This window comes from Bos taurus, chromosome 22 (assembly GCF_002263795.3).
Source record: "Bos taurus isolate L1 Dominette 01449 registration number 42190680 breed Hereford chromosome 22, ARS-UCD2.0, whole genome shotgun sequence".
NCBI classification, from domain to species: Eukaryota; Metazoa; Chordata; class Mammalia; order Artiodactyla; family Bovidae; genus Bos; species Bos taurus.
In genome coordinates this window covers 6,642,931-6,658,212 of record NC_037349.1, presented here as the reverse complement: position 1 = coordinate 6,658,212, position 15,282 = coordinate 6,642,931, and the positions used below count along the sequence as shown (strand labels likewise).

The 15,282-nt window shown below is 46.9% G+C and overlaps 1 protein-coding gene across 1 annotated transcript in view; it reads right to left on the bottom strand.

Moving 5' to 3' along the window:
• Positions 1-2,787: 2,787 nt before the first annotated feature.
• GPD1L (glycerol-3-phosphate dehydrogenase 1 like) overlaps positions 2,788-15,282 on the bottom strand; it is a 61,469-nt gene continuing 48,974 nt past the window's right edge. The window contains exons 6-8 of the mRNA NM_001100363.2: positions 10,886-11,119; positions 10,399-10,505; positions 2,788-3,159 (exon numbers count right to left, since the gene is read on the bottom strand). Of these exons, the coding sequence (NP_001093833.1) occupies positions 3,063-3,159; positions 10,399-10,505; positions 10,886-11,119 (438 nt within the window). The 3' untranslated portion in view covers positions 2,788-3,062. The remainder of the gene's footprint in view (positions 3,160-10,398; positions 10,506-10,885; positions 11,120-15,282) is intronic.

Here is a 15,282-nt window from a genome sequence, read left to right as displayed (position 1 = left end):
GCCCTGGATTGAATTCTTCTCCTCCGGAGGCCAAGAATCCCAGCATCTTCTATGGTTCAGCAACAACCTTTCACCCTCACATTTAATCCACCGAATGGGTGGAAGGAGAAGGCCTCCATCCTATGCTTGTAATTCCATAAAAATATCAGCAAGCAATGGAAAGGAACACCCATCGACAAATGGAAGCAGATGTGTTTTTGAGGAACGCATTAGAGATGAAGCCCTTCTTTTAAAATTTGCCTTTTTATTGTTGTCAAGGTAACACAATTTGGGGAGAGAAATAAAAGAGACTACCTAAACAAATAAAACCATCACATAAGCTGATTTAAAAAAAATAGGATCAGTAGCACAGGTTTGGGGGGATTCAATTTTTATTAAATCAAGCTTTTAAATCATATCCACCTACAGTCTGTAAACAAACGTAGTACATGTGTAGGTAAAAGGCTCTTAGATAAGAGCTAGTGGAAGAAACCGAAGATTCCTTGGTACAGAGGCATCTCATCACTCCCTGGGCCGATGCCATGGGGCCACATGATAGCTAAGACTTAAATAAAAACCAGAAGGAGTTTAGCTTAATTCCACCTGCTAGGATGGATATTGTTCCACATTATAGTAGGCTGGATTATCGCAAGGCAACAGTGTAGTTTTTACATTCACAGATTTGGCTGATACAATATAAGTTAAGCTTCTTTTCTAGATGTTTCCCTCCCAAATTACCATAATTAGTAGTAAGAAAGGTGAATTAAAATAAATGATGGACCACAGGTGGTTATAAAAATATATAACTCGTAGAGTAATAAATATCTACAGTTAGCAAAGCATAAACTTATATAAAATTTACCTTTTTCTATATGTGCAGAATATCATAAGTATGTTCAAAAGGTACAGTCAGAAGACTTGAGAAGGGTGAGAAGGCATTTTTAAAGAAAAAACACTCAAGTACAAAACCCAGAGTCGGAAGCTGAATGCAGATGAAGAACATACACAAGACAAAAATCCGAATCCTCACATCTGATGATGCTACTTGACAGACACCACGATTAGCTTACAGCCCTTTATGTATCTTAAAAAGTAACTTTGTTACTTATGTACAAACTTTTAAAAAGATTAATTATGAGACAAGCAAAAGTTGATTAACAGTGGCACTAAAATCGATGAAACATAGCATTTTGTGTGCTTTCGTATTCTTCTATGTATAGAAGTTTTTAAAATTCCCACCAAAAAAAAAATCTAGTTTACAATCATCCCAGATATAGAAGGGGAAAAAAATCCCAAGCTGGAAAATAAAAAAGGTCAAGATCTCGAAGTGATTGAAAAATCCATGAAAATGTAAAAGACATTCATACATTTCCTTAACACTCATTCACTACCATGTAAGGTAACCGCAGTGCTATCTTGAATCCAATCACATTTACAAAGATACAGTAATTTCCGTTCTAATTCTAGAATTAAAAGCACTTAGTCCACACAGTGTGCGTTTCAGCGAAGTTGACATCCACTTGGCTGTACCTGAAAGTGTCGCCTTAAAGCTTCAGCGAAGACTGTGGCAGACCTGAACTTTATATAAAGGTGCGAATGAACAATACCACAGGCAGTCATTCATTCTCATTTCTCACAGACAGTGAATATACTTGCACTGTCCTGTGGTTGCCTCAGTCTGGAATAGTGTTCCTTGGAAACTTTGGTAAGTTTCCTTGCCAAAAAAAAAAAACATCTGCGTAATCTGTCTGGGACTTGCCGGGTTAAATAAGCATGTTCTATGAACACACAGTCTATCCCTTCAGGAGGGGTGTACAGACAGGGCTTTTCCCAAACTCACTGGATCTTGCCAGGGAACACCAGGACCACTACTGGATCCTGGGACACTGGTTTCCTGTGGAACGTGGTTTGAGAAATGCTAATCTAAATAATAAATTTTCTACAGTAGTGGTTCTCAGACAGTAGACAGCATTGAAACACACAGAAGGCATGTCAAGACAGAGATACAAGACCTCACTTCAGAGGCTGGGGTCGGGGAGGGACCTGGGAACCTATGTTTCCAAGAGACTCCAAGTGGAGCGAATGGAGTGAGGTCCACACGGAGTGAATCCTTCTAGACAAGGACCCATACAAGCCTCAACTGCAGAAAGCTGCCCACGCCCTCAAGAAAGCCTGGGGACAGCATCTGCTACGACCAATCAGCGGGAGTTCAAACCAGGCCAGTGACGGCTGAGCCTCTGGATCTGGCCCTTCTCGTCAGATGACCAGGCACGGAGACTGTACCTTAGAAGAAGAGTAACAGCTGCCCCCTTTCAGGGGATCTGTGAGGCTTACAGGAAATGTGTGAACGAAAGTACAACCTGACAAGAAGCATCACACCACGGTAGCTAATCAGAACGCAGCAGGAACATCCCAGGTGAGTTCTTGGCCTTCCGCCACTGCTGTGCCTTTACCCAAGTACATTCTGGTAGCTAACAAAGAGAAAAGAGGCTAAAAGTGCAGAAAACTGCAATGAGTGGAATATACAGATGAGTGGATTACCTAATCAAAATATGTAATTACTTTAAAAAAAAGATCAACCCACAATTGAAGTAGTTAATTATGCTGGCTCTGAGATAGTGTTTAAGTTACAGTGTGTTGATCTTTGAACCCCCTCACTCATCTACTCTGCCATGTTAATAATGCTTGTTACATTTTAACCTTGAGAATGAGAAAAAAAAATCCTTTGGTGAAACTCAAAACTTTTAGCTGCGATAGTTCCAATCTTGTATGCTACCTCGGTGGGAAAATTTCAAAAGTGATTTTTTAAAAAGGGCCTTTAATTTTGGTTCATAGAAACATCCATAGAATGAGAAAGGAACACACACTCACATGGTCACATATGTGCGTCTAGATGTTGCCCGGTAACATCTTAGCCAATGAACTTCATCTTGCAATTCAAAAGTGAACCTGGTAAAAATTCATACACATCCACGATGGGATGACAGTCAAGCATACATCTTTGTTGCCAAGTCCTGGTTTCCACCATTCTAAATGTCTGATACAAAAGGCAGGCCGTTTCCTGATAGGTTGCATGATTCACTCTATATATGCTCTGGATGGCTCTGGAGACAAGACAACATCTCTTGAACGGGCCGGCCTTCATAGCAGATCTGGTACACTGCAGTGAACAATGGAAACCTGATTGGAGGAAAGAGGATGGGAAGACAAGTTAAGCCATCTGGTCTACCTCACAGAACCAACCAGTCTTTCTGTCCTGCCTAACAGACTGCAGACTAGCATGCTACTATTGGAAAACAAAGCACCCTCCTTCACATCCCTTCCTTATGTGGTCTGCAGGGAGCCTCTACACTGTGGCTATAAGAACCTGGTACAACCTAAACCATCCTCTGGTTGCTTGGAGTGTGCTGTCTACAGACCCGTCCAGGGGTACTCTTTACAGGGTGATTTGTGGTCACCGACATCAAGAGTTGTGGCTCAGGCTCTTGACCAAATCTGGAATGGATTCAGGTTTATGTCACTAATTTTAAAAGGCTGGAGAATAAATTTTAAATTGTAGGGAGGTACTGCTCTCGCTTCTCTGAAACGAATCATCCAAGGATGAAGACGAGGCAGCCCACACAGCACCATAAACAACGGAGGCCTGGAACGCTCCCACAAGAATCAACAAGGGGACTCACGATTAGCAAAATGCTGATCTCACTTGGGAAGCGGAATTTATCCTGCTGTTTCTTCTAAGATGCGAACACAGGTATAAATGACAGTTTGAAATGGATGAGGGAACGAAGGAGTGGGCTACTAATCCATTATAAGAAAAGGTAACATTATCCCAGGGTACTGCTAGCTCACTCGGTAAGTATCTATTTTTTTAAATGCAGAAATCACTAAGGAAATAACTAAGTAATGTCAACAGGCTTTCAAACCCATACACACTGAATCACGAGAATCTTAAAAACCATTCTGAAAGTTATCTAGTTAAGCATTCTACAGTGATAACGTGATTTAAGAACAGGAAACAGTGCTGATAGGTTACATGTCTTTATGACAGTCTGTCACTGTGGGTTTTTTAAGGTGCAGAATATTCTGGCATTTTTCAGTCAGCTAGACTTAATAAAATCTTTGATTTCACAGCCTATTAACTTTGGGCAAGTTTCACAACCCCTCTGTCCCTTTGCTCATCTGCAGAATGGGACTGGACATTCAGGATTGTTTTATTAAGTGACTTTACGTGTGAGGTGGAAAATACAACACCTGATACATGATGTGTGTAATAAACAGCAGCTTGTAAATGCAGCCACATCGCAACCAAGGGTTCTAGGCTATCCAAAAGGACAGGGCCTAAGCCTAGTTTTGCTCACCTCTGCATCAAAACGGCCTGGCCCAGTGCAGGCAAGAGGCAGGTGCTTAGTGAGTGTCTGTCGAATGAATTCTTGTGAATGGGAGTTAATGCCAGGAGATTTTAACTCCTTCCTTTGTCCTTCCATGACTTAACTTTCCTGTTCCTATGATGAGAACAACTTGCATGTTCCTCAAGCAGAGTGGCAGGTGATGAGTACCACCCAAAGCCATTCCCAACCCCTTCTCTCCTTACTGAGGTTGGGAATACCCTATCTCAGCCTTTCTTTCACACCAGAATTGGCCAAGGAAGAAAGTTCTAGCCAGCAAGACAGAATACATCTGGGAGGGTTTCTGGGGAAGATCTTTCTCTCCTTGAGAGGCACTGGACAAAAATATCTGCTAGACCACCCTTGCTCCATGCTGCTGAGTACAGTTGTGAGTATGTGATGCCTGGAGCTGCTGCAGCCACCTTGAGGCTTTAAGGAACGGCCAACAGGATCACTAAGATTCTAACCCAGAGACACTGAGACAACACCAATAACATCTACCTCTGGAATCTGTTATGTGAGAAAAATAACTGTATTGTTCAAGGTGTTTTAATTGGCTGTTGCTCGTGAAGCCAAAAGCACTCCCAATGTTCACAACTAGCATTTTCAAAATGTGTTCTGCAGATGAGATGATGACAAGTCATACGGAGCAGGGGGGCTACATTTCTATTGACAAGTAACTTGTTTAACCTCACAATCACACTATAAGGTAGATAATATTATCCCTATTCTATATATGAGGAAACTGAGGCACAGTTTCTGATTTTTCTAGCTAACACTAAACCACTAGGCTATAACGCCCATCTAAATGCTATTTTCTATCATTTAAAATGTTATGGGCTTTCTAGGTAGTCCAGTGGTTAGCAATCTACCTTGCAACGTAAGGGACACCAGTTCAATCCCTGGTCTGGAAGGATCCCACGTGCTGTGGAGCAACTAAGCCTGTGCACCACAACTACGGAGCCCTTGAGTGACGACTACTGAGCCCGAGTGGTACGACTGATGCCCGTGCACCTAAAGCCTGTGCTCTGCGACAAGAGACGCTGCCACGAGGACAAGCCCGCGGACCCCAACGAAGAGCAGCCCCTGTTTGCAACAACTAGGAAAAGCCTGCATGCAGCAGTGAAGCCCCGCCGCAGCTCAAAAGTAAAATCTTTTTTTTTAAAAAAGGACTTATTTCAGGACCACATGACATCCAAAAATAAAGTAAAAGACTATAAAGCCAGTTAGATCAGTTTGAGGAACTCTCTAAAGAAGGTAAAAAGCGAAAAGGAGGACATGGAAACCATTAACAGAATGAAGACAGCCTACGGGATGGGAGAACATATTTGCAAATGATACGACTAGCTCATACAACTCAACATCAGGAAACAAACAACACGATTACAAAATGGGCCTAAGAACAGAATAGATATTCTTCCAAAGAGGAAATCCAGATGGCCAACAGGCACAGGAAAAGATGTTCAACATCACTAATCATCAGAGAAATGCAAGTCAAAAGGGACATAACCTCATAGTTGTCAGAATGGCCATCATGAAAAAGAACATAAATATAACAAATGTTGGCACGAATGTGGAGAAAAGGGAACCTTATTACACCGTTAGTGGGGATGTAAATCGTGTGTCGCCACTGTGGAAAACAGTAAGGCGGTTTCTCAAAACACAGAACTGCCTTATGTCCCAGCAATCCCACTCCTGGGCATATATCTGAAAAAAACAAAAGCACTAATTTGAAAAGGTACGTGCACCCCAATATTCATAGCAGCATTATTTACAACTGCTAAAATATGGAAGCAACCTAAACAGCCATCAACAGATGAATGGATAAAGAAGATTTGGTACACAGAAACAATGGAATACTACTCAGCCATTAAAAAGAATATTAATGAATATAACCAAAAAGATGCAGACTCACATATAGAGAAGAAATTAGTGGTTACCAGTGGGGAGAGGGAAGCAGGGAGGGGCAAGATAGAGGTAGAAGAATGGGGTGTACAAATTGTTAAGAATTCAGTAAGTTACATGGATATATTTTGCAACATGAGAAATATAGCCAATATTTTATAATAACTGTAAATGGAGTATAAACTTTAAAAGTTGTTAATCACTATATTGTATACGAGATTGGGGGCAGAAGGAGAAGGGGATGACAGAGGATGAGATGGCTGGATAGCATCACTGACTCGATGGATGTGAGTCTGGGTGAACTCCGGGAGTTGATGATGGACAGGGAGGCCTGGCATGTTGCGATTCATGGGGTCGCAAAGAGTCAGACAGACTGAGTGACTGAACTGAACTGAACATACAATGTTGCACAGCAACTATACTTCCAAAAAATAAACTAGTTAAAAAAAAAAGTGAAGGTCTTCCCTAGTGGTCCAGTGGTTAAGACTCCACACTCCCAATGGAGGGGGCCTGGGTTCGAACCCTGGTCAGGTAACTAGATCCCACATGCTGCAACTAAAGATCCCTAAAGCTCCCACATGCTGCAACTGAGATCTGGCATAGCTAAACAAAAAAATAAATTTTAAAATAACAAAAAGGGAAAGGAAGACCAAAGACAATGTTTCATTAAAAAATGGACATAAACCTATCGATCAACTATCCCACTAATGGAGACTGAGGGCTTAGATGCTTCAGGCCTCAACAAGGCAGAGATGTACATGTGTTAGTCGCTAGGCGTGTCTGACTCTTTGTGACCCCATGGACCGTCAGGCTCGTCTGACCACGGAATTCTCCAGGCAAAAATACTGGACCGGGTTGCTAGTTACTTCTCCAGGGGATCTTCCAGACCCAGGGATCGAAGTTGGGTCTTCCGCATTGCAGGCAGGTTCTTTACCATCTGAGACATCCTTGAGGCACAGAGATGTGTAGTAGTATACATAAACGAGGCCCCAGCCCTTTACACCACTGTTACCAGCTGACTGTACCCCAGCCCCCTCAATTCACCCAATGCCCCAGCACCTCAGAATGACTGTATTTAGAGATGGTGCACTTAAAGAGGAAATTAAGTGAACAGGGTTCATTAAGATGGGCCCTAAGCCAATATGGCTGGTACCCTTATAAGGAGACTGGGACAGACACCAGAAGACACGGGGGTAAGACGCCACCTACAGGTCGAAGAGAGACACTTCGGAGAGGTCAATCCTGCAGATAGATATCTGACTTCCGGCCTCCAGAACTGTGAGAAGACATTTCTGTTGTGTGAGCCACTCTGTCTGAGGCATTTTGCCTCTGGAGCCCGAGCAGACAAACGCCCGATACTCGCACGTGGCCGTAAAGACAGGCAGAAGGACACTGAAGAAAGCAAATTTCACGACAGCATTGAAACCCAGACAGCTTTAACGTTTATCAAGGGGAGACTGGTTAATAAACAGAAGTTCTCCCACACTGTGGAATGTTCTGCAGACAGTAAATGAGACCTCTGGATGCAGATGTTGAACAATCTTCCAAGCATACCCTGAAGTGAAGAAAAGGGACAGAGCAGACTGTGGAGTCTGTCACGGTCACACAAATGGAAGCACCGTGTGGAAAGCTCAATGAACCCTGAGAAAGCGGCTTCTGTCTGTGGTGGGGATCAGGGCCCACTTTTCCTTGTGCGCCTTTTTGTATGATTGCAACGTTTTTTTTGTCCCAGAAGCATGGTCCCCCTCCCAGACTTGAAAAATCAAAGTAAAATTGTAAGTTTAGCAGCAACACATTAGCAGCAATAGTGTCTACACCAGGGATGTGGCAAACCACGGCCAGAAGTACAAGTCTTGCCTGTGACCTGCTTTTGCCCCACCTGCAAGCTAAGAATTATTTTTACATTTTTAAAGGGCTATTAAAGGAAACAAAGACTATATAGGCAGAGGCCTGTGTGTGGTCTACAAAGGGGAAATTTTGTGATGTGATTCTCTGCACAAAAAGTTGGCTGACAGCCGCTCTAAAAAGTAATTTCAAAGTACGGGAAGTGATTTAAGTCCACAGGGTATGGAAAAGGTTCTCTAAGGATACACCCAGGCTGGCTCATGGGCCGTGATGGTTGAGATGCTCATGAAGGGGGTGTCCAGGTAGGTCAAACTGCCAGCAAAGACACACAGCAGTCTGAGAAAGAGGCGCTTGGGGCAAGAGAGGTCCACTTCCACTAAACAGGGCTCACAGGACGTGCTGTTAGAAGCCAAGTTGGTAACTGGACTGCAATGCCAATCTAAGGACTGTGAATCTCATTCTCAAAGAACAAGAGGTCTCTGAGTTAGAGGTAACCACGGCAGTCATCTGGTCTACCAGTTTGAGTTGGTAGATAAAAGGCACAGAAAAGCTAAAAACATGACCTGCCCAAGACCACACAGCTGGCAAGCCATAAGGCCACTGGCCTCCCCCACAACACTCTTTCTACAGCAGGGAAGGGAGTAGGAAATGAAGGAAGACCAGGGTGATGATGGCTGGAATGGCAGAGAAAGAAATCTGGGTAAGAGGTGGCACCAAGTGAGAATGGCAGGACTTAAGCTCCACCCGAACTACTGAGGGACTCGACATTCAGCCTGGGAGAAGGGCAGGGACCCCAACCCAACTGCGACCTCATTCAATACAGGCAGGACATGGTCCATTTCAGCTCAGTTCAGTCGCTCAGTCGTGTCTGACTCTTCATGACCCCATGAACTGCAGCACGCCAGGTCTCCCTGTCCATCACCAACTTCTAATCAGAAGGAAATGGGACATGACTACGGAGAAGCAGTTTCTCCTGCTTGGTTACATCTGCTTTTAAACAGGCAGGTACTGATCCCAGAACACCTGTTCCAGCCTGTATCGTCCTGCAGTTAGAGGGCGCACAAAGACTCACATCGGCCAACATGTCAACTTGGAATCCTATCAAAGGACTGGACCCTAGCCTGTCTGTGATGTCCTGGGATCCTAGGGTTTGATCTTGGTTGCACACAGATGGTACTTTTTCCTTTTAAAGCAGAGTATGGATGGGCACACCTGAAAGGCGAGGAGACTGCAAGGTTCCTCATCGCACCTTAACACAGGACGCCTCCGGTGCTAGAGTCCCAGGGGGACTCGTCCTTCCTTTTTTTCTGAATTGCTTGACATTTCATTAACAAGAGTGATCTTTTTATTAAAAGGACAAAGTAACCTTTATTTAAAATTTTTAATTAAAAATATATGACATGTTTTAAGTCATGTTAAGTCATGCTTTAAGTCATGCCGACTCTTTTGAGACTCCATGGACTGTAGCTCGCCAGGCTTCTCTGTCCATTCTTTCCTGGCAAGAATAATGGAGCGGGTTGCCATTTCCTACTCCAGGGGATCTTTCCCACCCAGGGATCGAACCAGGTCTCCTGCTTGGCAGCCAGATTCTTTACCCCTGAATGACCTGGAAAACCCATGTGCTGCTGCTGCTGCTGCTGCTGCTGCTAAGTCGCTTCAGTTGTGTCTGACTCTGTCCGACCCATAGACGGCAGCCCACCAGGCTCCCCCGTCCCTGGGATTCTCCAGGCAAGAACACTGGAGTGGGTTGCCATTTCCTTCTCTAATGAATGAAAGTGAAAAGTGAAAGTGAAGTCACTCAGTCGTGTCCAACTCCTAGCGACCCCATGGACTGCAGCCTACCAGGCTCCTCCATCCATAGGATTTTCCAGGCAAGAGTACTGGAGTCGGGTGCCATTGCCTTCTCCGGGAAAACCCACGTAACTCTTACCAAATACCTGACAGGGCAAGCCAGAATCTCAAACTCCTATTTTGTCTTGGGTTGGCCAAAATGTTAGCTTGGGATTTTCCGCTGATGGAAAAACCCGAGTGAACTTTTTGGCCAACCTGATACTGTGCCTAACAGCGCTCATTTCCCCTCCCTCATTTCGGACTTTGGGTAAATGCCTGTTTTCAGGGCAGGCAGACGTTTCCTGCCGTAGACCCTCACAACGCACGAAGGTCGGCACTGCTCTGCTAACTTCCTGTCCCTGCCTGGCAAATGCCTGAGTCAAGCACGGACTGCGCTCATCAGCGAGCAGAATGACAATTGATCCTCTGGCCTCACAGAAAACGGGGCACTTACTTGTCGAGCAGCCCCTTCTGTTTGAGGATGCGGTACACCTCGGCTGAAGTCTGAGGTCCTTGCAGCTTCTGTCCATTCAGCATCTCCTTCTCCAGTTCTTCGATGGTCTTAAAAACAATGAATGAACATAACCTCCTGTAACATCTAGAGCATCACTTAAAAAAAAAATTTTTTTGGCAGTGCCGCATGGCATGTGGGATCTTAGTTCCCCAACCCGTTCCTCCCCATGCCCGCTGCAGTGGAAGCTCCAGTCTTAACCACTGGAATGTCAGGGAAGTCCCTAAGGCATCACTTATTTTAAAAGCAGGGTAAGGGGAGGGGAGCAGCAGGCCAAGGAAAGGGAATAACACACAAGGTAGAGGGCGTAGCACTGAAGCACTTGTGAGTGAAGGCAGGTGGGGGTGGGCAGGACAAGCCCCGCACACACAGCCTCCGTGCCCTGGACAGCGGCTCTTCCCCAGCCCGGGATCCCCCAACCCCGGGTTACCTTGCCAGTCCTGGCGAAGGCCTCGGCCACCTTGCGGTTCCGGCCCCCGTAGCAGGTGGTGATGAGATCGGCCACGCCGCAGCTCTCCAGGAACGTGGCCGTGGACACCTGGCCTTTGCAGAAGATCCGGGCAAAGGCAATCATCTCCATGAGCCCCAGGCGGATGACGGCGGCTTTCGTGTTGTCGCCACAGAGGAGGCCGTCACAGAACCCGGCGCCTACGGCCACGATGTTCTGGGGAGGAGACAAGAAGCGGGGAGATGCCGTCATTCACACGCACACTGCGGGAGAGAGTGCGGGGGAGGCGGGGACGAGCAGAGGCAGGGATGCCGGCCAGCTTCCCCGGGTCCCACAGGACCCAGGGTTCCACTCTTGTACTCTGAGAGAGAAGGAAGGAGGGAGCCGCTCCCATTCACGGGGCAAACAGCCCAGCGCACTCTGGAGCCTGGACTCAGAAGGAAGCATCCGCCAGAGAAAGGGAATGGCGCAGAGGCATCTCCAGTTAAAGTACAGACTTTCTTTTTTTTTTTTTTAATAAATCAAAGGCTTTATCCAACTATAACACTGAAAGAAAAGTAGTCAAGTCATAAGTGCAGGGCTCGATGAAGTTTCACCAACGACACACTCATGTAACCAGCATCCTGATCAAGGAACAGAAGGTAACCGGTGCCCCAGAAAGCCCCCTTCAGCGCCCCCACCGAGTCACCCCAGCACCAAAGGTCACTGCTCTCCTGACTTCTAATGGCACACATTTACTTTCCCTGTCCTAACACTATGTGAGTAGAATCATACAGGATATAATCCTTTGTGTCTATCTTCTCTGTCTCAATCCCACATCACATTTGTGAGATTCAGGCGTATTTTAATGCGGGACACATTTATTTCCATTGTCGCACTGTATTCCACTGTGCAAAATCAATGCAATTCACCGCTTCAGGGGGTTGGCACTGGGGTAGTTTCCAGTTTGGAGCCACTGCAAATAGCCCTGCTATGACACTAGGTACGTGGCCTCTGGTGACCCCAGGCAGGCATTTTTGTTGTGAGCATCCTTGGGGTAGAAGTACTGGGTAACGACGGATGCCTATGTGTAGATCAAGTTTCCGCCTTTTGTTTCACTTGATAATCCCTAAATTAGCAATGGTGAAGCGCTGGCTTATTGTGTTGCTCTCTGCTGGACACCAGGCAGCTCGGACACAGACCTGCCTCTTCAGAAGCTGATCGCGTAGTTCGGGGATCAGCCAATCAGGGCCAAATGACTGGTTTTGTAAGTCACACTGTACTGGAAACTTGGCACCCGGTTCAGTAACGCATCGTCTGTGGTTGCCTTTGTGCTGTCAATGGATCTGAGTAGTCATGCAGAGACTCATAACGTCTGCAAGATCCACATTTTCTATGAAGCTCTTCTGGAAAAAGTTACCACTCCTGACTTAACAGGGAAATAAAATGTGTGCACAAGTCACCGTGATGCTCAGCAGAAAGTGATGTTATTCCATAAGAGGCAATGAAGGCCAGGTGTCAGTTCAACTCACGTGTACTGAGCAGGGGCTGTGAGAAGCCCCGCTGGGCCCTGGAGGGGCAGAGGCTGCCCTGGGGTGGGGGTAGGGTGGGAAAGCTGAAAAGACAGATGCAGAGCTTGCTCTCAAGGAGTTGACAGTATCATTGGGAAAAGACAGTAAAGCACATCAAGAGACAGAAGGATCAGAATATGTAGAGAAGCTTCATTACAAAGCAGGGAAGCCTGCACAGAGGAGGTGGCATCTGAGCTGGGTCTCAGATCCTATGTAAAACCAGACAGTCACATACACCTGCGTGGTAGTGGGGGACACTCCTCTGGGACACCGGTCGAGCCCTCAGGTTTCTGGCCCTTTCTACATTACCAGCTTCCTCTTCAAAAACACTCAATGCAGGAAAAATGCAAGTATTCTGTCTCCATCTAATCACACAAGCATTTTTTTCCATAATGCCTGATGCCTGTATAGGGATTTGTGCCTTAAGAGATCTTAAAATATGAATCCAGTTAGTAACAAATGGGAAATAAGCTAAAAGAAAATAAGCCCATTTCTCCTCCATTCACCTGTTTGGGCCCAGCCCTGGGTGTTCCACGGCTTCTGGTCTCTGCCCAGTGTCCCCTCTAAAAGGTCCAGCTGTTCCATCTCAAGTCGGCGGCGCTGAGGAACATCTCCCAGTTTGCTATCAGCATCTCTGCCTCTCCTCTCATCTCTGCACACAATGTTGCCAGATGCCAAGCACGCCCAGCCAGGGGTCAGCCTCCCCTCCCATGGCTGCACACGCAGCGGGTGCTTGGGGCTGAAAGTTGCCACCAGGGAGCGGTTGTGACCCTCAGACTGCACTGCCTGTGCTACCCTTCCTGCCACGGCAGCCCAATGGAGGAAGCCACGGTGAGATGGGAGACGCACAGGCACGACTTCCAGAGGGCCTCCGGTCCTCAGCCTGCTTGGCTGCTGGGTGACCCTGGGATAATCACTCCACCTCTCTGAGCCTTCTTGGCCTTGGTTGTTAAATTCGGGGCTTGGGTAAGATCTCTCAAGGCCCTTCTGGTGGTGGCATTCCTCCAGGGAAGCTGGCTCAACTGTGGCCCTGCCCTGGGACTGCTGACAGCAGGAAGGCCCTAGGGCAGCAGAGAAACCTAAGGACGTGCAGGGGGAATGACCACAGAGGCCGCGAGGCCAGCTGTTGGAAGAGCCCACCACATGGTTTTATGGAAGTTACCATGGCAATGTGCCCAGGCCTAGGTTCCAGGTGGTTAGACTGCTACAATGGCTCTCTGATGCTTCCTGGGCTGTGCCCCTGGTGTCCCCCCTTTCCTCATGACACAACCCATGGGAGTCACTGGACAAACCAGTTCCAGCCAACGTGTATGGACTGGAGGGGAGAGAGCAGGGACTTCCTTTCAGCAAAGGGTTCCTGTACTCAGAGGAGAGAAAGACTACTTACAAAGTGCCTACAGCGAGCCCACCAGGCCACCGCCCATGCGGTCTCATCTGAATTCTCACTGGCAACCCCAGCAAGTGTGTGTCTGTCCCCTTAGCTGGTTCAAATGGTAAAAGATCCATTTGCGATGCAGGAAAGATGAGTCTGACCCCTAGGTTGGGAAGATCCCCTGGAGAAAGGAATGGCAACCCACTCCAGTAGTCTTGCCTGGAGAACTCCACGGACAGATGAGCCTGGTGGGCTGCAGTCCACAGGGTCGCAAAGAGTCGGACACAACTAAGAGACTAACACTACACTTTAGCTGGTTCCCAGGGTCAACGGCTTGCCAAGAACATCCCTCTGGTGACTGACATGGTCGGGACATGCCCCCAGGGCCTGGCTTCACAAGCCCACTGTTCCCCTGACTCTGCTCCTCCCACGGTGTGGCCACCGTGGCCTAGCCATTCCCACCAATCTTGGGGTCTGAGAGACCTTCCTGAGACACCCCTGCAACCAGATATCAAAGAGAATTGCCCCCTGGGAATTCTCTGATGGTCCAGTGGTTAGGACTTGGTGCTGTCACTGCTGGGGCCTGGGTTCAATTCCCGGTTGAAGAACCAAGATCTTGCATGCTGTGTGGCAGGATTGGAAAAAAAAAAGTATTAAAAAAAAAAAAAGGGCTGCCTCCCAGGCCTGCAGAGAGACTTGGGAGGTAAAAGGGGGAGGCCTGGGAGGACAAAAAATTTATGGGAAAGAATAGTAAAAACAACAACAGCTTCCCTTAATGAACTGTTTCTAAGTACTTCTATATTATTAACTCATTTAATCTTCACAACACTCCTACAAGGCAGGTTCTGTTACTATGTATAATGTGAGGTGAGGACCCTTGGGCACCTGGGGTAAAGGAGCTCGCCCAAGGTCCCACAGTCAGGACCAGTCAGGAGCTGGGTTTCGAACCCTGACAGCCTGGCTCCGTCATCTCTCCTGGGAGCAGATCACACGAGGCTGCTCCAGCCAGCAAGTGGAACACACAGAGGGGCTAGGACAGCAAGATCTGAACTTTCTAATAGGAAGAGCTGACCCCAATCAACAGGAAATACTGAGGCGAAGGGGTGAGCTCTTGGTCACTGGAGGCATCCAAGGAGGAGCTGTATGGATGAGTCCTTAGCTGCCAAACAGTGCTTCTGACCTTCTGCTCAGAGAAAAGGCAGAGGAGAGTGTCCCCCCTCCGTGGTCTGGGGACACACAGGTAGGGACCACTTCCCAGTTTCCCCTGGACGTCTGACCTCCCCACCTCGGGGAGCAGAGGGCCACTGCAGAGTCAACCCCTCCCTCCTCAGGGGACCCAGGGCCAGTTTAATCACCTTAAGATGGATCTTGAAATCTTCCCTCTCTCCCCTACCACTTATCACTGTCAAAAGAAAAATAAACACACTGAGGCAGTCAGATTGTGTGTGAATAGCAGC